A 27,787-nucleotide genomic window follows, 5' to 3' on the forward strand; every position below is an offset into this window, starting at 1 on the left:
TATGGCTCCGATTAGACCCCTAGCCTGGGAACCTCCATATGCCACGGGAGCGGCCCAAGAAATAGCAAAAAAAAAGACAAAAAAAAAAAAAAAAAAGAATCCCACCGAAGTAGCTGGGGGTGGCGGGAGAGGGGAGCTTCAGAAGCATGGTTCCATCCTAGGCAGGGGCGCAGTGGGTTAAAGGATCTAACATTGCTCCAGATGCAGCTTGGATTCAGTCCCTGCCTGGGAACTTCCATATGCCATAGGTGTGGCCATAAAAAAAAGAAAGAGAGAGAGAGAGGGAGAGAGGGAGGGAGGGAGAGAGAGAGAAAGAAAGAAAGAAAGAAAAAGAAAGAGTTCCCGTTGAGGCTCAGGAGGTTTAAGAACTGGACTAGTATCCATGAGGATGCCTCACTCAGTGGGTTAAGGCTCCAGTGTTGCCGCAAGCTGCAGCGTAGTCTGTGCAGTGGCTTGGATCCTGTGTTCCCATGGCTGTGGTGTAGGCCCAAAGATGCAGCTTCAGTCGACCCCTAGCTCTGGGAACTTCCATATTTTGCACCTACTGCCTTAAAAAAGAAAAAGCAAGGAGTTCCCATCATGGCTCAGTGGTTAGCGAATCCAACTAAGAACCATGAGGTTGCGGGTTTGATCCCTGGCCTCGCTCAGTGGGTTAAGGATCCGGCATTGCCATAAGCTGTGGTGTAGATTGCAGATATGGCTCGGATCTGGCGTTGCTGTGACTGTGGCATAGGCTGGCGGCTACAGCTCAGTTTTGACCCCTAGCCTGGGAATCTCCATATGCCACAGGAGCGGCCCTAGAAATGGCAAAAAAAGACAGGGGGAAAAAAAAAAAAGGAAAAAGCAAAACTAAAAAAAGAAAACAAGAAAGAAAAAGAGGGCAGGTGGGCCAGAGCCAGTGCACCTCCACCACCTCATTCTGGTATATAAATCTGAGGACGCCAGGAATTCTAAATTTGAACCTGACCTTCCATGTCCATAAAGATGTATATTTGTTAAGGTAGAGTAGAATATGTTAAAGTTAACAGTTGGAATGACTTATAATTTTAAGTAATTTAGGTAGATATCTATTTTCAGTTTTGTCCCAAATCTTGTTAACTTTGGAGAAGGACCTATGCACAGACTTGAGCTGTATGACCAGTTATTATCTTTGAATGGCTAGTGTGCCTTTGAGAGAGCGAGCAGGGTAGCTTCCCCAATCTCTCATTAAATGACTTTTTCTGGATGAGCAGCTGTGTGCTGGATGTGGAGACCTTTGTCCTGGATTGGGCAGTCTGCTGCACCCTCTGTCTGGTGATGACTAACATGAGGCAGGGACCATAAAGATAGCAGATGCTGATGCCCTCTAGGGAAGGGGCTCCTTCTAGTGAGTGAGAGGCATAGTTTACTGCCATTGATAATCCTGGGCTTGAAGCCAGGCCATGTGGATCAAGGTCACTCAGAAAAGTTCAGGCTGTTGATCTAAACACATAGAGCTCCCCATGCAAAGGAGGGGTTTAGGAGTTCCTTGGTGGCCTAGTGGTTAAGAACTGGGCATTGGCACTGCTGTGGCTCAGGTTCGATCCCTGGTCCAGGAACTTCCACATGAGAAAAGACAGTCAGACAGAAGAGGAAAGAAAGAAGAAGGGAAGAAGGAAGGCGTTTCCATCATGGCTCAGCAGTAATGAACCCAACTAGTATCCATGAGGATGAGGGTTCGATGCCTGGCCTCGCTCACTGGGTTAAGGAGCCAGCATTGCCATGAGCTGTGATGTAGGTCACAGATGCAGCTTGGATCTGTTGTGGCTGTAGCTGTGGCTGTGGCTGGCAGCAGCAGCTGCGATTCAACAACAACAGAAAAAAGGCACAAAGTAATGTTTGGTAGATTTTGCCATGGGTCGGGGGGGAATAAGAGTCACAGTGTGTGAATTACAGAAGGTGAGATTTGTCCTGCACTTTGCCCTGACCAGTTCACATCAGCAGTGAGTGCTAACTGTGTTTGTTCCGGGCACCATTATTTGCAAGGGAACACTGACCAGCTTGGAGTGGGTGGAGTCTCAGGGAATGAAGAATGTGAAAATTATTTTCTGATGTAAATATCAGGCAACAATACTCTGGGGGGAAAAAAGATGTCTTGGGCTGTGAAGACTGTCCTCAAACCCTGGAGGTCAGTGGGTACAAATGTGCTGTATGCCCAGAGCTTGCAGAAAGACAGACTTCAATACAGTGGAGAAAAAACAGCTGTTCGATAAGAGGTGCTGGGAAAACTGGACAGCCACATGGAAAAGAATGAAATTAGAACACTCCCTAACACCATACACAAAAATAAACTCAAAATGGATTAAAGACCTAGATATAAAACCAGATACTATAAAACTCTTGGAGGAAAGCAAAGGCCAAACACTCTCTGACATAAACGACAGCAACATCTTCTCAGATCCACCTCTTAGTAAAAACAAAAATAAACAAATGGGACTTAATGAAACTTAAAATTTCTGCACAGCAAAGGAAACCCTAAACAAAACAAAAAGACAACCCACAGAATGAGAGAACATATTTGCAAATGAATCGACTGACAAGGGATTAATCTCCAAAATTTATAAACACTTCCTATCACTCAATACCAAAAAAACAAACAACCTCATCAAAAAATGGGCAGAGGAGTTCCCGTCGTGGTGCAGTGGTTAACGAATCCGACTAGGAACCATGAGGTTGCGGGTTCGGTCCCTGCCCTTGCTCAGTGGGTTAACGATCCGGCGTTGCCGTGAGCTGTGGTGTAGGTTCCAGGATCCCGTGTTGCTGTGGCTCTGGCGTAGGCTGGCGGCTACAGCTCCAATTCAACCCCTAGCCTCCATATGCCGCGGGAGCAGCCCAAGAAATAGCTAAAAAGACAAAAAAAAAAAAAAAAAAAAAAGGGCAGAGATCTAAACAGACAATTCTCCAAAAAAGGCATACAGATGGCCAAAAAACACGTGAAAAGATGTTCAACATCACTCATTATTAGAGAAATGCAAATCAAAACCACGATGAGGTGCCACCTTACACCAGCCAGAATGGCCATCATCCAAAAGTCTACAAACAGTAAGTGCTGGAGAGGGTGTGGAAGAAAAGGAACCCTATTACACTGTTGGTGGGATTGTAAATTGGTGCAACCACTGTGGAAAGAAGTATGGAGATTCCTCAGAAAACTAAACATAGAACTCCCATTTGATCCAGCAAGCCCACTCCTGGGCATCTCTCCAGAGAAAGCCATGGCTCAAAAAGACACATGTACTCCAGTGTTCATTGCAGTACTATTTGCAACAGCCAAGACATGGAAACATCCTAAATGTCCATCGACAGAGGAGTGGATCCAGAAGATGTGGTACATATACACAGTGGAATATTACTCAGCCATTAAAAGGAAAGAAATGACAGCATTTTTAGCAACATGGATGGACCTAGAAATTTCATGCTAAGTGAAGTCAGCCATACAGTGAGACACTAACATCAAATACTTACATGTGGAATCTTAAAAAAGGACACAATGAACTTCTTCTTTGTAGAACAGATACTGACTCATAGACTTTGGAAAACTTATGGTTTCCAAGTGAGACAAGTTGGGGGGTGGGGGATGTACTAAGGGTTTGGGATGGACATGCTGTAGGGTTTGATTGTGATGATTGTTGTATACCAGTAAATGTAATAAAATTCATTAAGTAAAAAAAAAAAAAAAAAAAAAAAGAAAGAAAGACTTCGACTCAACCTAAAGAACAGCACAAATTATCACAACATTGTAAACCAACTATACTTCAATAAAGCTTTAAAAAAAATGGGGAGTTCCCGTCGTGGCGCAGTGGTTAACGAATCCGACTAGGAACCATGAGGTTGCGGGTTCGGTCCCTGCCCTTGCTCAGTGGGTTAACGGTCCGGCGTTGCCGTGAGCTGTGGTGTAGGTTGCAGACGCGGCTCGGATCCCGAGTTGCTGTGGCTCTGGTGTAGGCCGGTGGCTACAGCTCTGATTCTACCCCTAGCCTGGGAACCTCCATATGCCGCGGGAGCGGCCCAAGAAATAGCAACAACAACAAAAAGACAAAAAGACACATACACACACACACACACACACACACACACACACACACACACACAAAAAAAAAAGAATCCAGCATTGCTATGGCTGTGGTGTAGGCTGGTGGCTACAGCTCTGATTCGACCCTACCCTGGGAACCTCCACATACCGAGGGTTCGGCCCTCAAAAAAAAGGGAGTTCCTGTTTTGGTGCAGTGGAAACAAATCCGACTAGTATCCATGAGGATGTGGGTTTGATCCCTGGCCTCGATCAGTGGGTTAAGGGTAGGGCGTTGCTGTGAGCTGTGGTGTAGGTCGAAGACTAGCTCTGATTTGACCCCCTTGCCTGGGAACTTCCATATGCTGAGGATGTGGCCCTAAAAACCTTAAAAAAAAAAAAAAATGGAGTTCCCGTCGTGGTACAGTGGTTAACAAATCCAACTAAGAACCGTGAGGTTGCGGGTTTGATCCCTGGCCTTGCTCAGGGGTTAAGGATCTGGCGTTGCCGAGCGCTGTGGTGTAGGTTGCAGACACAGCTTGGATCCCGTGTTGCTGTGGCTGTGGTGTAGGCCGGCGGCTACAGCTCCAATTAGACCCCTAGCCTGGGAACCTCCATATGCCGCAGAAGTGGCCATAGAAAAGGCAAAAAGACAAAAAAAAAAAAAAAAAAAAATTTCTCAGCGCTGACCAGAAAAGGGGGCTACTTTTCAGGGAATGACCTCCCTGTCACTGCAAGTATGCTAGTAGATTCTGGCTAGCAACTGGTCCGAAGCACTACAGAAAGCTTCCTGCTACACTTAGGGGATTAGACTAGACCATCCTTACCATCCGTTCCAGCCTCAAGATCCTGTAATACTAATGACAGTAAGTTTGCTGCATTTTTTAAAACAGAATCACTGTCTGTACACCTGAAACTAACAAGACTGCAAATCAGCTATACTTCAATTAAAAAAGAAAAAGTTTGCTGCATTTTAAAGTTGACTAGGTACTTCCTCATTTGGTATTTCATTTTATTCTTCACAACAACCCAGAAGGTGGACAACAGGCGTGGAGTAGATAAACCAAATTTTCCTGGATAAATTCCATCTCAAAATTCTTTTTTTTTTTAATTTTCCCACTGTACAGCAAGGGGATCAGGTTATCCTTACATGTATACATTACAATTACATTTTTCTCCCACCCTTTGTTCTGTTGCAACATGAGTATCTAGACAAAGTTCTCAATGCTATTCAGCAGGATCTCCTTGTAAATCTATTCTAAGTTGTGTCTGATAAGCCCAAGCTCCCGATCCCTCCCACTCCCATCAGGCAGCCACAAGTCTTTTCTCCAAGTCCATGATTTTCTTTTCTGAGGAGATGTTCATTTGTGCTGGATATTAGATTCCAGTTATAAGCGATATCATATGGTATTTGTCTTTGTCTTTCTGGCTCATTTCACTCAGGATGAGATTCTCTAGTTCCATCCATGTTGCTGCAAATGGCATTATGTCATTCTTTTTTATGGCTGAGTAGTATTCCATTGTGTATATATACCACATCTTCCGAATCCAGTCATCTGTCGATGGACATTGGGGTTGTTTACATGTCCTGGCTATTGTGAATAGTGCTGCAATGAACATGCGGGTACATGTGTCTCTTTTAAGTAGAGTTATGTCCGGATAGATGCCCAAGAGCCATCTCAAAATTCTATCCTGTGGTTCTTATAAGTGCAGACATGGCTGTCAGACCATGTATCCCAACTTGAAAATCAGCTGACAGTACTCAGGAGTGTTAGGGTTCTCTCTCTCTTTCTCTCTGGAGCCAGATTCTCAAGGGGGAGAAGGGACCAAGGAGTAGGGTCATGGCTTCGTACTTCTCTGTCCTTCAATAAGGGACAGCTTCAGTGCAGGTTATGGGGGAAGGACAAGAATCAAGGGACCTCTCCCCCCACCAGGGCCTGATCATCGGCTTCCAGGCACTTGGAGACATGGAAAAGTCCCAACCTGGGTGCTGGCTTCCTTGCTAAGAGTCCTTGGGAAGACTCCACCAAGAACAGACACCCTTATGTCCTCAGCCATAATCCCCCAGCTTAGTCCCTCTCTCACTAACTATCCCCTTTTAATAATAGCTTTTAATACAAGAATAGGACCCTCATCAATAGAGACATACAGGAACAATCATACTACGTCCACGAAACGTCAGTGTCAGGCAGTAGCTTGAACCCAAGTGGCGGTTAGATGTAAGATGAAATTTTAGCTGACACAGAAAGCAGACAATGAGAGGTGCAGAGCTGACGAGCAGCTACCTTCCCCTCCTGGGACCTGGGAAGATGGGGATCAGGGATCATTGCTCCAATGGGTCCTTGCCCTGATCCCTCTCCTGGCTAAGAAATATACAGGAGGGTACTATAAACAGAAGTTTGACTCCTGTCTCAGACTCTCATGAGATGCAGGTTGACGTCCAGGCAAGAGGTCCAGGCAGAGAATCAGACGACCTGGAATTCTGGCTCAGATGAGCTCTAGACCCAGAACACATTATTTAACCTCTTTGAGCTCCTGTTCACTTATCTCTAAAACGAAGATAGTAGACCAGCCTCATGGCACTTCAGAAGGACTGTAGCGATAAAGCACCTAATCCCTAACATTTGTAGTTGCTCTAAACTGTCTGCTTCCTCCTCTCCTTCTCTCCTTTCCTTCTTTTTTCCCTAGATCAGTAGTTTCCATCCTGGGGAAGAGGGGTCCCTGGGCCTTAGAATGGGTTAAGAATCCAACTGCAGCAGCTTGGGTGGCTGCGGAGGGGCAGGTCCTATTCCCAGCCCAGCACAGTGGGTCAAAGTTTCCAGCATTGCAGCAGGGGCAGCGTAGCTCTCAGCCGTGGCTCAGATTCAGTCCCTGGCCTGGAAACTTGCATGTGCTGCAGGTGGGGCCCCAAAATAAAATAAAAATAAATAAAAGGGAAAAGTAACAGAAGGATTCATTATCACTGACTGTGTGTAATTTGCTAGATAGTCAAGTACGTTTAGATCTGGTGGACACGCCCTTCTCTGGGAAGTCCCCTTCGGGGACACTGACTGCACAATGTCGTCATTGCCTGGAAATAGAAATGCCTGACACTGGCGTTCCCTAGGGGCGCAGCGGGTTAAGGATCCAGTGTTTCCTGCTATGGTTTGGGTTGCTGCTGTGGCATGGGTTTGATCCCTAGCCTGGGAACTTCCGCGTTCCCTGGGCACGCCTAAAACATTTACTAGTGTTGCCATGTGCCAGGTACTGGACAAAATACTTTATCTCTGTATCCTCTAAACTAGTAGGAACTATTGTCAAGTCATTTTATAGATGATGGGACCAAAGAGGTTAAATAATTCATCTAAGGTCACAGAGCTAGTAAGTCATAGAGATGGAAATCAGACCCAGATTGTCTGGTCCAATGCCCAGATGGGTAACTTCCAGGCTCTGTTGTCAGCTAGCTATGTGTTTCTTCTTCCCATTGGGGGAAGATGTCAGCTCCCGAAAAATAGGGACAGTTGTCTATTTCTAACGTTACAGGTTTAGAGCCTAACATAAGAAATGCCCAATAAATACCTATTGAATGAGGAGTCCCCTGGTGACCTAAGGATTGTGTTGTCACTGCTGTGGATCGGGTTCAATTCCTGGCCTGGAAACTTGTGCATGCTGTGGGCAGGCTCCTCCTTCCCCCCAAAATTACTGAATGAATGAGTGAATGGATGGATTAACAAATGAAGAAGAGTAGGAATAACTGCTGCAAGTAATGAAGAATTCTTGATGATGAGAAGATCTAGTCTGCAGATTACATCTGGGTGATTCAGTACTATGTGGCCACCATTCATCTGCTTCTCACTCCTTTTGGATTACAGACCCTAATTTTAACCACCGCTAATAATAATAATAATAATAATACTCCTCACCACTTAACTGAGCACCTACTATGTGCTAGAGATTTTTACCTGTGTTCTCTCCTCGATCCTCATAACAGCCCTCTGAGGTAAGTTCCATTTATTATCACAGAGCTCAGAGAGGTTAAATGACTTGCCCACGTTCACACAGTAAGAGGAAGAACTAGAATTCAAATCCAAGCCCATCTTACTCCAAAGCATATGTTTTTTTGCTATCAGTGCTGGCTAACCATGTCTATAAGACATTAGCAAATGCCCCTACACTTCTATGCCATTATCAACTGAATTCATTTTTAGAATTTTCAATGCTATCTCCAAACATTACCCTTCTTTTTATTTCTTGCTTATTTTTTCAAACCACTCCAATAAAATTCTGGCTATAAGAGTTCTTGTTGTGGTGCAGCAGAAACAAATCTGACTACGAACCATGAGGTTACGGGTTCGATCCCTGACCTCGCTCAGTGCATTAAGGATGTGGCATTGCCACGAGCTGTGATACAGGTCACAGACGCGGCTCAGATCCTATGTTGCTGTGGCTGTGGTGTAAGCCAGCAGCTGTAGCTCCGATTCAACCCGTAGCCTGGGAACCTCCATATGCCAAGGGTGTGGCCCTAAAAAGCAAAAAAAAAAAAAAAATTCTGGTTATAATTTTTTTAAAGATACAGATAAAAGTAACCCCTCAGCTTCTCCTCCCTCCAACACACACACACGATCCTACACCTCTCCAGGACAAACTATTGTTACCAGCTTTGTATGAATCCTTTCAGACATTTTTCTATGCATCTACGAACATGCAGAAAGATGTGCCTCTGTTATATCGTCCTCACACGGATAAAATCATTTGGTACATTTATTCTGAACTTGCCCTTTTCCTTAATAGTATAGTCAACACATATGGCTTTACCTCATTCTTTTTTACTTCCACATAGTGCTCCATTTTGGTAGATGGTTAGGTTGTTTGTTTGTTTGTTTGTTTGTTTGTTTTGTTTAGCCTTAACAGGATCATGTGGAAGTTCCTGGGCCAGGGATCCAACTCTAGCTACAGCTATAACCAGAGCCGCAGCAGTGACAACACCTGATCCTTAACCTGCTGAGCCATGAGGGAACTCCAGTAAATGTTCAGATTATTAAAGTTTTTCATTATTTACAAGCAACATGCAACATTGCAAGGAACATGCATATCTATCTATTTAGACACGTATATGAGTGATTTTTCAGACTTACCTATCCCCTTACAATTATTAGATCAACAGTCACCAACACTTATTCATTGTAATAGATATTGACAAACTACTCTCAAAAAGTAACACCCAATGATACACCAACAGTGTATGTACATACTCATTTCTGTCCCTCCTTGCCAATGCTGACTTTTATCAATCTTCTTTATGTCTGCCAGTCTGATGGACAAAAGATTATCATATATAAATGTCATTTTTTTGGCCGCATCTGCAGTATGTGGAAGTTTCCCAGGCCAGAGATCGAACCTATGCCATAGCAGTTACCAGAGCCACAGCAGTGACAACACTAGATCCTTAACCCACTGAGCCACCAGAGAACTCCTATTAATGTCATCTTTTTTTTTTTTTTTTCTTTTTGCCATTTCTTAGGCCGCTCCCACGGCATATGGAGATTCCCAGGCTAGGGGTCGAATCGGAGCTGTAGCCGCCAGCCTACGCCAGAGCCACAGCAACGTAGGATCCGAGCCACATCTGCGACCTACACCACAGCTCACGGCAACGCCAGATCCTTAACCCACTGAGCGAGGCCAGGGATTGAACCCGCAACCTCATGGTTCCTAGTCGGATTCGTTAACCACTGTGCCACGACCGGAACTCCAATGTCATCTTAATAAGCATTTCCCTGAATGTTAGTGAGGTTAGGAATCTTTTCATATTTTTCTTAGCTGTTCGTATTTCATCTTCTGTGAATTTTATACATCTTTTGCCAATTTGTCATTGGTTGTCTTCTATTATGGATTTGGAGGTGCTCTTAAGTATTCTGGATATAATCTTCTGTATGTTATGTATGGTGTAATTTCTTCCAATTTACTATTTGGCATTTAATTTTAATAATATTAATAATGTTATTTACTTACAGAAGTATTACATTATAATTGTCAACTTACCTATCTTTTCATAGCTTCTGGACTTTTCATCTTGTCCAAGAAGGCCTTTCTCACCTCCAAATTCATAAATATATTCTCAACATAGTTTTCCCAGTATTTTTATAGTTTGGGTTTTTCATGTTCAGCTTTCTAATCTACTAATCTTTTATATGTCATAAGGTAGGAATAACTTTTTATATAGTATGAAGTAGGGAATCTAACTTAATTTTTTCAGATAAATCGGCAATTGCTCCCAAATCATTATTTCCCCATTTTTTTTATCCCCAGTGGCTGCACCTGTGGCATATGTAAGTTTCCAGGCTAGGAGTCAAATCAGAGCTGCAGCCGCTTGCCTACACCACAGCCACAGCAACACTAGATCTGAGCTGCATCTGCAACCTACACCACAACTCATGGCAAAGCCCTATCCCCAACCCACTGAGCAAGGCCAGGGATCGAACAACTCGTGGCGACAATGGATCCTTAACCCTTTGATCGAGGCCAGGGATCAAACCTGCATCTTCATGGATACCAGCCGGGTTCATTACTGCTGAGCCACAGGGGAACTCCATCAGTTATCTCTTTTAAAAGAGGTTACTCTGGGGATACATCTGTAAAAAATAAAACAACAAACGCACAGAGTTATTAATTGCGGCATTGTTTTTAATATCAAAATATTTAAAACTACCCAAATGCCACCTACATAGGAAACTTGTTGAATTAAAAAGAGTACAGTTACACAACTGAGTACTACAGGGGCATAAAAGATAACGAAGAGGAGTTCAATGTACTAATATGGAAAGAATGCCAAGATATATTACGGGGAAAAAAAAGCAGAGTTCAAAATTATGTGTAGTGTGCTACATTTTGTTAAGAAAACAGTAAGGGAATAAGCCTATGTTTTCTATATTTCTTTAATTATAGCCTTATTGAAATATAATTCATATAACATAAAATTCACCCTCTTAAAGTATACATTTCATGGTTTTAGTATGTTCATGAAGATAGGCAACTATCACCACAATCAATTTTAGATCATTTTTAAAAATTTTTTATTTTTTTGACCTACACCACAGCTCACGGCAATACTGGATCCTTAACCCACTGAGCAAGGCCAGGGATCAAACTCGCAACCTCATGGTTCCTAGTGTGGATTCGTTAACCACTGAGCCACGACGGGAACTCCACCACAATCAATTTTAGATCATTTTCATTAGCACCAAAAGAAACACTTTAGGAGTTCCAGTCATGGCTCAGTGCAAACGAATCCGACTAGGATCTGTGAGGACATGGGTTCGATCCCTGACCTCGCTCAGTGGGTTAAGGATCCATCGTTGCCATGAGCTCTGGTGTCGGTTACAGATATGGCTCCGATCTGGCATTGCCGTGGTGTAAGCCAGCAGCTGTAGCTCGGATTTCATCCCTAGCCTAGAAACTTCCATATGCTGTGGGGAAAAAAAAAAAAAAAAAAAAGAGGGAGAGAAAGAAAAAAAAGAAAGAAATCCTTTACTCATTATAGTCACTTCATATCCCCTTTTTCCTTCATCTCCTGGCAACCACTTATCTATTGTCCATAAATATGGATTTATGGACATTTCATATAAATGGAATCATGCAACATGTTATCTTTTGTTTCTGGCTTCATTCATTAAGCATAACATCCCCAAGATTCATCCATGTTGTAACAGTATCAATATTTGGTTTCCTTTTGTGGCCAAATAATATTCCATCATATGAACACACTACATCTGGTTTAGCCTTTCATCTGCTGTGAATACACGTGTCCAAGTAGCATGGACACATGTTTGCACTTCACTTGGATGTGTAACTACGAATTGCTGGCCCACATGGTCACCCTATCTCTAAAATTTTGAGGACCCGCCAAACTCTTTTCCAAAGTGGCCTCACCATTTTACAGTTCTACCAGCACCGTACAAGGGTTCCAAATTCCCTACATCTTTCCCAAAGTTGGTTGTTTCTGGTTTTTTGTTTGTTTGTTTGTCTTTTTGCCTTTTCTAGGGCCACACCCAGGGCATATGGAGGTTCCCAGGCTAGGGGTCCAATTGGAGCTGTAGCCGCCGGACTACACCACAGTCACAACAACGCCAGATCCTTAACCCACTGAGCGAGGCCATGGTTCCGAGTAGGATTTGTTAACCACTGAGCCACGACGGGAACTCGTTGGCTGCTTCTGGACTCTGTTTTTTATTTTCACTATCCTAGTGAGTGTGAAATAGTATCTGCTGAGGTTGGGAGTTGCATTTCCCTGATGGCTAATGATGTTGAACAGCTTTTCATGGGCTTACTGCTGTTCTTTATTTCTTTGTGTCGATTTGAATTACTGTCTAGGGTCCTTTCATTTCAGCCTGAACGATGCTTTTTAGGATTGTGTGCTAGCAATGAATTCTCTTGGTTTTTGTTTATATGGGAATGTCTTATTTTGCTGGATATGGACTGCTTGTTGACAACTTTTTCCTTCAGCACTTTGGATACATCATCCTAATGCTTTCTGGTCTCCAGAGTTTCTGATGAGAAATTCAGCTGTTAACATTACTATTTTCTTTTTTTTTCGGGCCGCACATGTGGCATATGGGAGGTCCTAGGCCAGAGGTCAAATCAGAGCTACAGGTGATGGCCTATGCCACAGCCACAGCAATACCAGATCCGAGCTGCATCTGCAACCTACACCACAGCACATGGCAACACCAGATCCTTAACCCACTGAGCAAGGCCAGGGATCGAACCCACATTCTCATGGATACCGGTCATATTTGTTTCCACTGAGCCACAATAGGAACTCCCACTATTTTCTTTTAAATGATGAGTCACTTTCTTCTTGCCACTTTCAAGATTTGCTCTTTGGGTTTTTTTGTTTGGTTGGTTGGTTTTGGTTTTTTGGCCGCACCCTCGGCACATGGTTCCTAGGCCAGGAATCAAACCAATGCCACAGCAGCCACCTGAGCCGCTGAGGTGACAACACTGAATCCTTTACCTGCTGTACCACAAAGGTTCTTGGGTTTTGTTTTCAATAGTTTGATACAGCTAGGTATGAATCATTTGAGCTTATGATACTTGGCATTAGTTGCGTTTCCCGAATGTGCAAATAAATGTTTTTCATCAGTTTTGGGTAGTTTTCTGCTATTACTTCTTTTTTTTCTTTTTTTTTTATGGCCGCACCTGCAGCATATGGAAGTTCCTGGCCTAGGGGTTGAATCTGAGCTACAGCTGGGGCCTACACCACAGCCATGGCAACACCAGATCCTTAACCCACTGAGTAAGGCCAGGGATTGAACCTACATCCTCACAGAGACAATGTCAGGTCTTTAAGCTGCTGACCTACAATGAGAACTCCGGCTATTACTTCTTTAAATATCTTTTTCTCTCTCCTCTCCTTTTGGGACCCCTGTTACTCACTACGTTAGCGTGCTTGAGGATGTGTGTCCTACAGGTCTCTTAGGCTCCCTTCATTTTTCTTCATTCTTTTTTCCTTCTATTTCCCAGACTGGATGATCTTTCTTTCTTGTCTTTTTTTTTCTTTTTAGGGCCACATCCATGGCATATGATATTCCCGGGGCCAGGGGTCAAATCGGAGCTGCAGTTGCCAGCCTACACCACAGCCACAGCAACACCAGATCCAAGCCTTGTCTATGACCTACACCACAACTCACGGCAACAATGGATCCTTAACCCACTGAGTGGGGCCAGGGATGGAACCCACAACCTCATGGATACTAGTCAGGTTCACTACCATTGAGCCAGCCACAGCAGGAAGCCCTGGATGATCTCACATGACCTATTTTCAAGTTTGCTAATTCTTTCTTGTGCCAGTTCGTATCTTCTGTTTAGTACCTCTAGTGAACTTTTCATTTCAGTTATGATATATACAACTCCTGAGTTTCTACTTGGTTCATTTTAATAATTTCCATCTCTTTATTGATATGCTCTATTTGTTGGAGCATCATTCTCATACTTTAATTTAGTTCTTTAGATATGGTTTCCTTTAGTTCTTTGAATATATTTATAATAGCTGATTAGTTCTTTGAATATATTTATAATAGCTGATTTAAAATCTTTATTAGTAAGTCCAATGTCCAGACTTCTACAGGGACAGCTTCTATTGACTTTTTTTTTTCCCTCTGTATGGACCATTCTTTTATGTCCAGATGTGAATAATGCCTCATTATGAGTCATAATTTTTTCTTGAAAATTGAACTCATTAAATAATACAATGTGCCAACTCTAGGAATCAGATTCCCAATTCCCTGGGATTTGTTGGGGTTTTGGGGGTTTTTTGTTTGTTTTTGGTTTTTTCTTTTTTTTATTACTCAAATAAATTTATCACATCTGTAGTTGTATAATGATCATAACAATCTAATTTCACAGGATTTCCATCCCACAGCCCAAGCACATCCCCCCACCTCCCAAACTGTCTCCTCCGGAGACCAAAAGTTTTTCAATGTCTATGAATCAGTATCTGTTCTGCAAAGAAGTTCTTTGTGTTCTATTTTCAGATTCCACATGTCAGCTAAAGCATTTGATGTTGGTGTCTCATTGTCTGACTGAGTTCACTTAGCATGATCATTTCTAGGTCCATCCATGTTGCTAAAAATGCTGTCATTTCTTTTCTTTTAATGGCTGAGTAATATTCCACTGTGTATATGTACCACATCTTCTGGATCCACTCCTCTGTCGATGGACATTTAGGTTGTTTCCATGTCTTGGCTGTTGCAAATAGTGCTGCAATGAACATCGGAGTACATGTGTCTTTTTGAGCCATGGCTTTCTCTGGAGAGATGCCCAGGAGTGGGCTTGCTGGATCAAATGGGAGTTCTATTTTTAGTTTTCTGAGGAATCTCCATACTGCTTTCCACAGTGGTTGCACCAATTTACAATCCCACCAACAGTGTAATAGGGTTCCTTTTCTTCCACACCCTCTCCAGCACTTACTGTTTGTAGACTTCTGGATGATGGCCATTCTGGCTGGTGTGAGGTGGTGGGATTTGCTGTTTTTTTCCAGTTTGCTGTTATTACTATTGCTGTTTGCTTGTTTAATGATTCTCCTGGATTAATTCTATAAAGTCTGTATTTCTGGTCGATGCAGCCACTGCAGTCTCTACTCAATTAGTTGAACAATCAGCTAATAATTGGACAGAGATTCCCTTAAACGCCTTGAACCAACAAGTCTCACAGCCTTTGTCAAGGGCTTCTGTGTGTATGCTTGGTCATGACTCCAGTGCTCCAGCAGGCAGTTTACAACTCTGCCTTATCCTTCATTTCCTGCTTGTGCAAAGCCTCAGGGTTTGCCAGAAGTGAACAACTGAGACCTCTCAGGTCTTTCTTGGACATGTGCACAGCTCCGCATGTGCATGTGTCCTTCTAGAGTTCTAAGAATAAGTCAGATGTTATCAAAGCCTTCTAAGGACATCTCATTCCCCAGCTTTTTCTTTCAAGTTCTTTGGTCAGCACCTTGTTAGCCCCAACTGGAATTACCACTTCTGGCAGCCGTGATGTTAAACAATTACAGCTGACTTTTTTTCAACAAATGCCCTGGGGACAGGGCTGTTTGCACAGAGTGAGCGCTGAGTCAATTCAAATAAAAACAAGCCCTCAGAGTGTAGATTCTTAGGAAGCTACCAGACAGATCAAATAGTGACAGTTCTCTTAGCTGGGGATTTTGGGAGGAGGTTTAATCCTACTCTGTCCCCGCCAGGGGCTTCTAGGCTGCTTGTTTTCATAGCTATTAATTTCGGGTCTACTGCAAAGCTAAGAAGAAGGGGATAGGAATAGAGTATGTTAAAACGCCAGAAAGCTTTCTATTCTTATCTAGTCTCAGCTGCTTTTCTTGAATAAATCCTTCTTAACTTTCAGCACACCTTTGATTAATTTCCATAGTTCTGAAAAAGTTGAGTTTGAACTTTTTCCCTTTTGTTTTTTTTGCTTTTTGTCTTTTTTAGGGCCACACCCATGGCATTTGGAAGTTCCCAGGCTAGGGGTCGAATCAGAGCTGCAGCTGCTGGCCACAGACACAGCCACAATAGACACAGCAAAACCAGATCTGAGCTGTATCTGCGACCTACACCACAGCTCATGGCAATGCCAGATCCTTAACCCACTGAGCAGAGCCAGGGATTGAATCCACATCCTATTGGATACTAGTCAGGTTCTTACTGCTGAGCCACAACAGGCACTCCTGTCTGTGTTTTTGTTGCTTTTATGGAGGAGTAGATTTTTTCAGAGACCTTTATTATGCCATTCTGGAAGTGCTTCTATCTGTATTCATTTTTTTTTTCCACAGAAGGAAAGGATAAACCACAGACTAATAAAAATGACTATATAGGGAGTAATCCTCAGACGACTTTGGATATATTATAAGATAGAACAAATGCACAAATACATTGACTTTCTTTTTCTCTTTTGGCTGCCCCAAAGCACATAGAGTTCCCTGGCCAGGGACTGAATCCAAGCAGGAGTTGCAGCCAAGACCACAGGTGCGGCAGTGCCCAGATCCTTAACCCACTGCACTGGGCCGGGGATCGAACCCACATCCCTGCTGCTGCAGAGACACTATCAATCCCATTGTGCCACAGCAGAAACTCGAAATGCATATATATTTTTAAAAGTTCATGACTTGTGCTGTGTCAACTGAAAGGGCTTGGAAACAATGATACTCTAGCAGCAATAAACACCAAGTTCTTGTTTCTAAACATTAGGCCCTATTTAAAAACAAAAACAAAAACAAAACATGGAATTCTTGGAGAAATGGATGATTCCCGGGCAAGGACAGGGAAAGAAGAAGGTGAGCCTGTGATATATTTTGTGCCAGGAAGGAAAGAAAACTAAGAGGGCTAAAGACAGGGTGAGGGGAGGAAAGAAACAGGGGAGGGAGATTAAGAGGTACAAACTTCCAGTTACAAAGTAAATGAGTCATGGGTATGAAATGTACAGTGTGGGGAATGTAGAAAACAACTATGAAAAATAAAAAAGCAATTTTTAAAAGAATACTAGGGAGTCCCCTTCTTGGCTCATCGGTTAACGAACACGACTAGGGGATTTCCCGTTGTGGCCCAGTGGTTAACGGATCCGACTAGGAACCATGAGGTTGCGGGTTCGATCCCTGGCCTTGCTCAGTGGGTTAAGGATCTGGTGTTGCTGTGAGCTGTGGTATAGGTCACAGACAAGGCTCGGATCTGGCATTGCTGTGGCTCTGGCGTAGGCCGGCGGCTACAGCTCCAATTGGACCCCTAGCCTGGGAACCTCCATATGCCGCAGGAACAGCCGTAGCACAGGCAAAAAGACAAAAAAAAAAAAAAAGAACACGACTAGGATGTGTGAGGACGCAGGTTCGATCCCTGGCCTCGCTCAGTGGGTTGAGGATCTGGCATTGCTGTGGCTGTGGTGTAGGCTGGCAGCTGTAGCTCTGATTCGACCCCTAGCCTGGGAAATCCCATATACCGCAGGTGCAGCCCTAAAAAGACCAAAAAAAATTTTTTTTCCATTATCCCATAGTGATAGTAAAATTAAAAAAAAAAGAAAAATGAAAATCCCTTCTTTATAGAGGAACCCCAGCTAATAATCATAGAAAGGATAAAAGAAAGCAACTATTCTGCAACTCCTAGTGTAATAGTTGGTTCTAGCAAGTATTATCAATGGATGCTAAACTGTTGTGCAAAATATTTATAGGCAATAGAATATTCACAAGATCTCCAAGCATCACCCCAGAGATTACTTATTAATTACGAAGCAGGAAGTGTAGTTCTTTTTTTGTTGTTGTTGTTTTGTTTTTGTTTTTTGTCCTTTTAGGGCTACACCTACAGCATATGGGAGTTCTCAATCTAGGGGTTGAATAGGAGCTGCGGCTGCCAGCCTATGTCACAGCCACTGCAACGCTAGATCCGAGCCACATCTTCGACCTACACCACAGCTCACGGCAATGCTGGATCCTTAACCCACTGAGTGACGCCGGGGATTGAACCCACATCCTTGAGGATACTAGTTAGGTTCATTACCACCGAGCCACGACCGGAACTCCAGGAAATATAGCTTTTCAGGGAAGAGATCCAGCAATCTCCACTCTAACCAAGTGATCAGCATGAGGAATCTCCTGATGAGATTGTGTAAAAAGCCACAATATCACCTGTGTAGGTTTCTCACCAAAAAACATTGGGAGTTCCCATTGTGGCTCAGCAGATTAAGAAACCGATGTTATCTCCACGAGGATGCAGTTTGATCTCTGGCCTTGATCAGTGGGTTAAGGATCCAGTGTTGCTGCAAGCTGCCATGTAAGTCATGGATGCATCTGGGATCCAGTCTTGCTGTGGCTGTGGTGAAGGCTGGCAGCTGTAGTTCTGATTCAACCAGCCCAGGAACTTCCATATGCCTCAGGTGCGCCCATAAAAGGAAAACATTTTCTTTTCTTTTCTTTTTCCTTTTTTTTTTTGGTCCATGCACCCATGGTCAACTAATCTATGACAAAGGAGGCAAAAATATGCAATGGAGCTGTGGCTGTGGGGTAGGCTGGTAGCTGCAGCTCCAATTCAACCTGGGAACTTCCATATGCCGCAGGTGCGGCCATAAAAAAAAAAAATGCAATGGCAAAAAGACTGTCTCTTCAATAAATGGTGCTGGGAAAATTGGACAGCTACATGCAAAAGAAAGGAATTAGAATATTCTCTAACACCAAACACAAAAAATAAACTCAAAATGGATTTAAGACCTAAATGTAAGACCCGATATTATTAAAACCCTTAGCGGAAAACCCAGGCTGAACAGTCTCTAACAAAAGCCACAGCAATATCTTCTCAGATCCACCTCCTAGAGTAATAAAAATAAAAGCAAAAATAAACCAATGGGACCTAATTCAACTTAAAAGTCTTTACATAGCAAAGGAAACCATAAACAAAACGAAAAGATAACCCACAGAATGGAAGAAAATGCTTGCCAATGAAGGGGCTGGCAGAGGATTAATCTCCAAAATATATAAACACCAAAGTCTATCTTCTGTGTCTCATCTGGATTGGTTTTGATTAGCTGATGATTTTTCTCCTTTTTTTATGGATTATAGTATCTTGCTTCTTTGCATGCTGATAATTTTTATTGGAAATTATTAATTGTATCTTGATGGATACTGTGTTTTGGGGTGGGTTTTTTTGCTTTTTTTTAGGGCTGCAACCGTGGAATATGGAGGTTCCCAGGCTAGGGGTCCAATTGGAGCTGTAGCTGCTGGCCTACAGCAACGCCAGATCCGAGCCATGTCTGCAACCTACACCACAGCTCACAGCAACACCGGATCCTTAACCCACTGAGCAAGGCCAGGGATCAAACCCGCCACCTCTCGGTTCCTGGTCAGATTCGTTTCTGCTGCGCCACGATGGAAACCCAGTGCAGTGGAAACTCCAGATGCTATGAATTTTTGAATTCCTATAATATTCTTGAGCTTTAAAAAAAAATAGGAAAAGAGACAGGAAATCACTGAGGAAGAAAATTAGGTGAAGGAAAGGAGGTGATAAGGAGGAGTGTCCTGGGTAAACAAAGCAGGTGGAGAAGAAGAAGAAAAAGCAGGGTGAAGTCCTGGAAGCTCAAATAAGAAGCAATTGTCTCAAAAAGGACAGTGTTCAACAGTCTCATATGCTGCTGGGTTCCATAAGATGCCAACAGAAAAACCCAGCAAACAAACACAGACTTTGGCAAGATGTGGGTCATTGGTGACCCTGATGAAATAAACAGTGAGGACAAGCGTCTGATCGAAGTGGTTTGGGAAAAAGTTGGATTCGAGGAAGAGTGACATGAGGGCCAGAGGACAGAGGTGTGGGGCAAGAGCTGGACAGGGACGTGGGCTTGGAGCAGGTTTCTGTTTTGCTTAGATAGCATGAAGATAGTGGATGTGAATAGGTTTCCATGCCAGTGGAATGATCCAGTAGAACATGAAAAAGGGGAGATTGCAGGAGCAAAGGTGTTGAGAAGGTGAAAGGGGGTGGGACCCAGAGGACCAATGGAAGGACTGCCTCATCACTGACAGCAGTAGAGATGGTGGCAGCAACATTCAGCTTCTGGCATCAGGGGTGGCAACACTACCAGGGGTGATCTCCAGTTCCCAGGGCCCTCAGCAATGTCACTGCACACGTACCCCTCTGATGGCAGCAGAGGTGTCCTCTTCAGATTAGTTCTATGCCATAATTTTTTTTTTTCATTTATAGCCTCCCCAAGGCATATGAAGTTCTGGGGTCAGGATCAGATCCGAGCCCCAGTCATCGCACAAGCCACAGCTGCAGCAACGCTGGATCCCCAACCCACTGTGCTGGGCTGGGGATCGAACCTGCAATCTAGTGCTCCCAAGAGGCCACCGACCCCCTTGTACCACAGCAGGAACTCCGTGCTGTGCCTTAATTTTGATTGTGGTTCTCAACACATTACCTCACACCTGGTTCTCCAGCTCTCACAGCAACTCTTCTTTTCTTTTTTAAATGGCTGCACCTGCAGCATATGGACGTTCCCAGGCCAGGGTTTGAATCCAAGCTGCAGCTGCACCCTATGCCACGGCTGTGGCAATGCCAGATCCTTAACCCACAGTGCCAGGCTGGGGATCAAACTCACACTGCCACAGAGACTACGCAGAATCCTTAATCCACTGCACCACAGCTGGAATTCCTCTCCCAGCAACTCTTCGACCCAAGCAATGTCGCTGCAATGCAAATTATTTCATTTATAAAATAGTACACTAATTATCGCAAAACCATTGAGTTCATTTACAAATTAAGTGAACTAATTCGGTTTCCTATAACAAGGGGATTTTGTGGTCTAAATGGACAAATACAATCTGTCATAATAAATACATTTTACAACTTTTATGGTTACCCCAAGCCTTGTGGTTAAAGGTTACATTCCTATGAGATTAAACCGAAACAAAAATCTCTTGTGCTCTAATAGATGATTATCTCATGGAACATTTTTAGTTCCTTCTTTCTGAATACCAGTAAACACACTGAAAAAAACTGACATGACGATGACAAGGAAGCAGGCATGTATAGTTTAATCATCTTTGGTGACACCTGGCTAGTCCCTAAGAGTGTTTTTTCCTCCTTCTCTTGCTAAGACAGCAATAACCAGCACAACACCTGCATTCTCATATAATTTTAGCAAAAATATATTTCCTTTCTAGCCTCCTCTCAAATACCCTTGTGACCAACAGTTTCTTTTGATTTTTAACTAAGATTCAAGATTTGAGTCCTACAATAGAGTCTATGTTTCTAGCAATTGTACCTTTTGTATCTTTTTTTTTTGGTCTCATTGGATTGGTTAAAACCCTCAGATCATTATTAAGTGCAGAGGTGACATGATTTCGGTTGTTTTTTCAGTCGAATAGGTGACTAGTGTAAATTAATTCTCCAGCATAGCAAACTCTGGGAGGGAGTCAGATGAGAATCTGATGTATATACCTCAGTCTAATCTCTCATTTTACTTAACTTCAGGGGCCAGGGATCAAACCTGAACCATAGCTACAACCTGAGCCACGGCAGTGGCAATGCTGGAGCCTTAACCCATTGAGCCACCAGGGAACTCCTTATCTTTGCTGTTTATTTTTCCTTTTGCCTGTGGTAATCCCACTTTTGCTTCTCAGACCTCTTACATCAGTTTTTTTGTTAATTCTCATTTTGCAAATGAGGAATGGGAGCCTCTGAGAGTCTGAGTCTGTAGACACACAGCAAATTAGTGACTGCCAAGTTTACACTCAGATTTTTGCGGCAGCACATCCAAACCCTTTTCAGTATATTCCACAGCTGCTGGATTCTGTGAGTTTGGTTTCTATTCTAAATTAAGTTCCTAGAAGATAGTAATGTTATTTTTCCATGTTTATATAATGTAAATTACTTAGCCAATGAGGACAGACCTTCAATAAAATTCAATAATAAAATTAGTTAGGAAAAAGTTGGGTTTTGTTTTTGGTTTTTTTTTGGGGGGGTTTTGGTCTTTTGTCTTTATGGCCACACCTGAGGCATATGGAGGTTCCCAGGCTGGGGGTCTACTAGGAGCTGAAGCCGCTGGCCTATGCCACAGCCATAGCAACGAAAGATCCGAGTTGAGTCTTTGATCTACACCACAGCTCGTGGCAACGCTGGATCCTTAACCCACTGGGCGAAGCCAGGGATGGAATTCACATCCTCAAGGGTACTTGTGGTGTTCATCACTGCTGGGCCATGATGGGAACTCCCTTTTTTCACTCTTTTTTTGGTCAGCCTGTGGCATATGGAGTTCTCCATTCCCCAGCCTGGGATCAAATCTGAGCCACAGTTGAGACCTGTACCACTCACAGCTGCAGAAATGCTGGATTTTTAACCCACTGTGCCAGGCAGGGGAGCAAATCTTTGTCCCAGTGCTGCAGAGATGCCACAAACCCCATTGTGCCACCGTGGAAACTCCATCAGCAAATTTAATTTAACAGCTACAATGGACATTTTCTCATTTCAGTACTTAGGGGTCTAACTCATTTTTGTTATCTTTTAATATATTTATAATTATGCTTTTATTATCCATTACCCTATTGATTAATATTTGACTTGTTTCCAGTTTAAACTAATACCACTGTAATGAATAGTTGCTTCATAAATAGAGCTTTGGCCAGTGAATTTCAATAAACTAGATCCCTGTAAGTGAGTTGTCCTTAAAAAGTGGTGGTGTATTTTTAAATATTTTTGGTACAGCAGTTCCCGTTGTGGCTCAGCGGAAATGAATATGACCGGTATCCATGAGGACGCAGGTTCGATCCCTGGCCTTGATCAGTGGGTTAAGGATCCAGTGTTGCCGTGAGCTGTGATGTAGGTCACAGATGCAGCTCGGATCTGGTGTTGCTGTGGCTGTGGTGTAGTCCAGCAGCTACAGCTCTGATTTGACCCCTAGCTTGGGAATCTCCATATACGACGGGTGCAGCCCTAAAAAAAAAAAAAAAAAAAAAAAAAAAGATAAAATATTTTTGGTGCAAATTGCCAATTTGTTTTTCCAAAAAGATTTTACCAACTTATTTTAACATGTATAAAGGACTTAGACGAATGCCTGACACATAGCAAATGCTCAAAATAATCAGTTGGGCTTATTATTGTAAACTCAGTTCTTCACTTTCTACTGATGTATAAATTATTTAACATCTCTGAGCCTTACTTTTCTCATCTGAAAATGAGATAAACACCTCGTGAAACTATTAAGTGTGATAATACACATAAAATGTCATAGAATAGTGCCTGGCTTAATAAACGTTAAAAAATAAACCTTGAAAAAAGAAGATTTTACCAACTTACATTCCCACCAACAGTGTGTACTCATCTCCCCACACCCTCAACAGCACCGTCTGTTATCAGTCTTTTAATTTCTTGGCAATCTGACAGGTGAAAAATGATACGAAATTTTGTGTTGCATTTCTCTGACTACTGGCTTATCCAGAAGGTAATCTATTTACTTACTTGATTAATTATGTATTTATTTATCTTGGTTTGTTTTAAGGGCTGCACCTGCAGCATATGGAAGTTCCCGGGACAGGGGTCAAATCAGAGCTGCGGAAGTTCTCGTCGTGGCCCAGTGGAAATGAACCTGACTCGTATCCATGAGGACACTGGTTCCATCCCTGGCCTTGTTCAGTGGGTTAAGGATCCGACATTGTCATGAGCTGTGGTGTAGGCTGAAGACATGGCTTGGATCCTGTGCTGCTGTGGCTGTGGTGTAGGCTGGCAGCTGCAGTTCCGACTTGACTCCAAGCCTGGAAACTTCCATATGCTGAGGGTGTGGGCCTAAAAAGACAAAAAAAAAAAAAAAAATAGAGCTGCAGCTGTGACCTACACCACAGCTCACAGCAATGCCAGATCCTTTAACCTACTGAGTGAGGCCAGGGATCAAACCTACATCCTCATGGATACTATTCAGTTTCTTAACCCACTGAGCCACAATGGGAACTCCCAACTACACATTTTATTATTTTGTTTTATTTTGCTTTTTAGGGCCACACACAAGGCATATGGAAGTTCCCAGGCTAGGGGTTGAATCAGAGCTATAGCTGCTGGCCTATGCCACAGCCACAGCAATAGCAGATCCAGGTTGCACCTGCAACCTACACCACAACTCACAGCAATGCTGGATCCTTAACCCACTGAAGAGGACCAGGGATTGAACCCTCATTCTCATGCATTCTAGTTGGGTTCATTACCACCAAGCCACAATGGGAACTCCCAACTGCCCGTTTTAATTTTTATTCTGGAATTGCCTGTTCATATCGCTCCACCTGTCTTTATGACTGAATAATATTTCATTGAAAGAAGATACCACGATACCACACTTTATCTACTCTGCCTGAGTTTTTTCTTCTTCTTCTGGTTTTTTTTTTTTTTTTTTTTTTTTTGGTCAAACCTATGGTATGTGCAGGTTCCTGGGCCAGGGATGCAGCCTGAGTCGCAGCAATGACAACACCAGATCCTTAATCCACTGTGCCATAGGGAGCTCCTCAAATTTCTTTAAATTGTTTTTCTTTATTTTCACAGGAATACTCTACATATTACAGATAGGAATTCTTGGATTTTTTTTTTTTTTTTTTTTTTGGTCTTTTAGGCCGCACCACCCAGCTGTGGTCAGCAGACCCCTTCCACAAGGGAGAAACAAGAAGCAGACATGCAGGATTTTCTTTTTTTTTTTTTTTAGGGCCACACCCGCGGCATATGGAAATTCCCAGGCTAGGGGTTGAATCAGAGCTGTAGCTGCTGGCCTACACCACAGCCACAGCAACTCAGGATCCGAGCCACATCGGCCACCTACAACGCAGCTCACGGCAATGCCAGATTCTTTTTTTTTTGTCTTTTGTCTTTTTGTTGTTGTTGTTGTTGTTGTTGTTGTTGCTATTTCTTGGGCCGCTCCCGCGGCATATGGAGGTTCCCAGGCTAGGGGTTGAATCGGAGCTGTAGCCACCGGCCTATGCCAGAGCCACAGCAACGCGGGATCCGAGCCGTGTCTGCAACCTACACCACAGCTCACGGCAACGCCGGATCGTTAACCCACTGAGCAAGGGCAGGGACCGAACCCGCAACCTCATGGTTCCTAGTCGGATTCTTAACCACTGCGCCACGACGGGAACTCCAATGCCAGATTCTTAACCCACTGAGCGAGTCCAGGGATCGAACCCGCATTCTCATGGATACAAGTCAGGCTCAGTAGTGCTGAGCCTTGACCGGAACTCATCTGTGTCTGTTTTCTGTGCTACAAATTCTTTCTCCGAGATGCCTGCTTTCCTTTTTTTTTTTTTTTTTTGTCTTTTTGCTATTTCTTTGGGCCACTCCCGCGGCATATGGAGGTTCCCAGGCTAGGGGTCGAATCGGAGCTGGAGCCACTGGCCTACACCAGAGCCACAGCAACGTGGGATCCGAGCCGCGTCTGCAACCTACACCACAGCTCACGGCAACACCGGATCGTTAACCCACTGAGCAAGGGCAGGGACCGATCCCGCAACCTCATGGTTCCTAGTCGGATTCGTTAACCACTGCGCCACGACGGGAACTCCCTGCTTTTCTTTTAATGTCGTAAAGTCTATCCCAGTATGGAAGATTTTGTTTTTTAGTATTTTGTTTTTCAGTAATTGTTATTTAGTCAAGCTGGTCAATATTTTCCATATGGCTTCCAGTCTTTATAAATTTGTGTTGTAGTCTGCAGTTCAACTAAATTGAGCTCCATCTTAAAAGGTGAGTAGAAGTTAGGCAGGTGAAGGCAAGGAAGAGTGTTCCAAACGCCAAGACCAGAAAGGCAAGTCTGCAGAAATGAGCAAGTGGCTCACTTCCCCAGACCGGCTTCCTTCCCAATTGCTTCATTTCTGTTCCAGGGCCGTGTGTCTGTCCGTGCTGGGCTCCAAGTACCCTGCGGTGGAACGGCAGGGCAGAGTAACAGAAGGAAAATGGCTTAGCATGAGCCTTAGATCTGCCCTCACTGGGTAGGTGTTACCTTGGCCAAGTCACCGAAGCCCCATGGATGTTTTGGTTTGGTTTGGTTTTGGCCAGGCCTGCTGGTATGCAGAAGTTCCCAGACCAGGGATCACCCCACCCCCAGCAGTGACTCGAGCCACAGCTGTGACAACACCAGATCCTTAACCCACCGCACCACCACGGAACCCTCCAGGAATGTTTTTATGTCACATATCCATTCATTCATCCATCAATCCAATATTTAAAGAGTGACTACTGCCCACCAAGCTCTGTTTGGGTACGAAGGATACTCCCACGAAAGAGACAATGTTCGGGCTCTCGTGGAGCCTGCTGCTTATGGGAGAAGATGCGATATACAAGCAAATAAACAACTTAAAAGGCAATTTCACACAATGACAAGAGCATTTTTTTTTTTTGGTCACGCCCATCTGGGCCAGAGATGCAACCCATGCCACAGAAGTGACAATGCTGGGTCTTCACCCATAGGCCACCAGGGAGCTCCTCCTCATGATGTTTTTTTTAAAAAATAGCACTTGTTGGAGGTGTTCCTTAGTGACCTAGCAGTTAAGGATCTGGCATTGTCACTGTTATGGCGTGGATCACTGCTGCGACATGGGTTCCACCCTTGGTCAAAGAACTTCCACATGCCCCAGGTGCAGCCAAAACAGCAGCATGATACCGTGGGAGCCTGGAGAGGGGTGTGGATGCTACTTAGATAGGGTGCTGGGGAAATTTTCCCTGAGGAGGTGATATTTGAACTGAGAATGGAATGAGGAGGAGGACTCAGCCCTGTGAAAAGCTGGAGGGACCAACAAGTGTGAAGACCCTGAAAAGAAGACAGGACCAGAAAGAAGACATGTGTGACTGGAGCTTTGCAAAGGAGGGGGAAGCTGGGGCCATGAGACTGGAGAGCTTGGCATCACGCTACAGAGTGGCCCTTCATCTCAGTTTTCCAGGCACTTGACCGGTTTATTCCTATTGCCTGGCCCTTTTAAAGTTTGTTCTGCCTTTTTCACTTTGAACAGTATTTGGGTGGGTTGGTTTGTTTGCTTTTTTTTTTAGGGCTGCACCCATAGCATATGGAGGTTCCCAGGTGAGGGGTCTAATCAGAGAGTTGTAGCTGCCAGCCTACACCACAGCCACAGCCACAGCAACACGGGACGCGAGCTGCGTCTGTGACCTACACCAGAGCTCATGGCAATGCCATATCCTTAACCTACTGATCGAGGCCAGGGATTGAACCTGCGTCCTCATGGATGCCAGTCAGATTTGCTAACCACTGAGCCATGATAGGAACTCCCCCCCCCCTTTTTTTTTTGAGGCATGCAGAAGTTCCCAGGCCAGGAATCGAACCCGTGCCACTGCAGTGACAAATGCTGGGTCCCCAACCTGCTGAGCCGCCAGGGACCTCCCAGTGTTTGGGTCTGAACAACCAATGATACAGTTCCTCTTACTTGAGGGCCACAGTGAGGGATGTGGGTATTTTCTCAATGCAGTGAGAAGCCACTGGAGGGTTGTAGGCAGGAGAATCAAGGATCCCTGGAGGGACTGGATGCTTCCTGTGGGCTCATCAGAGCTTTCTCCGCTTCTGAAATAAGACAGAGCAGTTGCCATGGACCTGGCTTCCCTCTCCAGGGATCTCCAAGCTGATCTGCCCGAATGTATCTTTGAATCAAACCTAAAAAGTTTGAAATACATCACACGTGGCCAACATACCACGCAGCCTGGCACTGGCCTCCTGGTGTGTAGATTTCCGACCCCACAAGTCGGGCAGGATGTACCAGGTGTCCTGATAGAATCGGGGAGGCCCACCTGCAGCTGCTGG

At 43.9% G+C, this 27,787-nt stretch overlaps 1 protein-coding gene across 4 annotated transcripts in view; it reads right to left on the bottom strand.

Moving 5' to 3' along the window:
* The window catches only part of RABEP1 (rabaptin, RAB GTPase binding effector protein 1), a 265,953-nt gene that overhangs the window by 117,887 nt on the left and 120,279 nt on the right, over window positions 1-27,787 (bottom strand). Inside the window, exon 3 of one of the 4 annotated variants that reach the window (XM_021067733.1) lies at window positions 10,536-10,632. The exons of the other annotated variants lie outside the window; for them this stretch is intronic. Coding sequence (XP_020923392.1) covers window positions 10,536-10,593 — 58 coding nt within the window. The 5' untranslated portion in view covers window positions 10,594-10,632. The remainder of the gene's footprint in view (window positions 1-10,535; window positions 10,633-27,787) is intronic. 4 annotated transcript variants of the gene reach the window in all.

This window comes from Sus scrofa, chromosome 12 (assembly GCF_000003025.6).
Source record: "Sus scrofa isolate TJ Tabasco breed Duroc chromosome 12, Sscrofa11.1, whole genome shotgun sequence".
NCBI classification, from domain to species: domain Eukaryota; kingdom Metazoa; phylum Chordata; class Mammalia; order Artiodactyla; family Suidae; genus Sus; species Sus scrofa.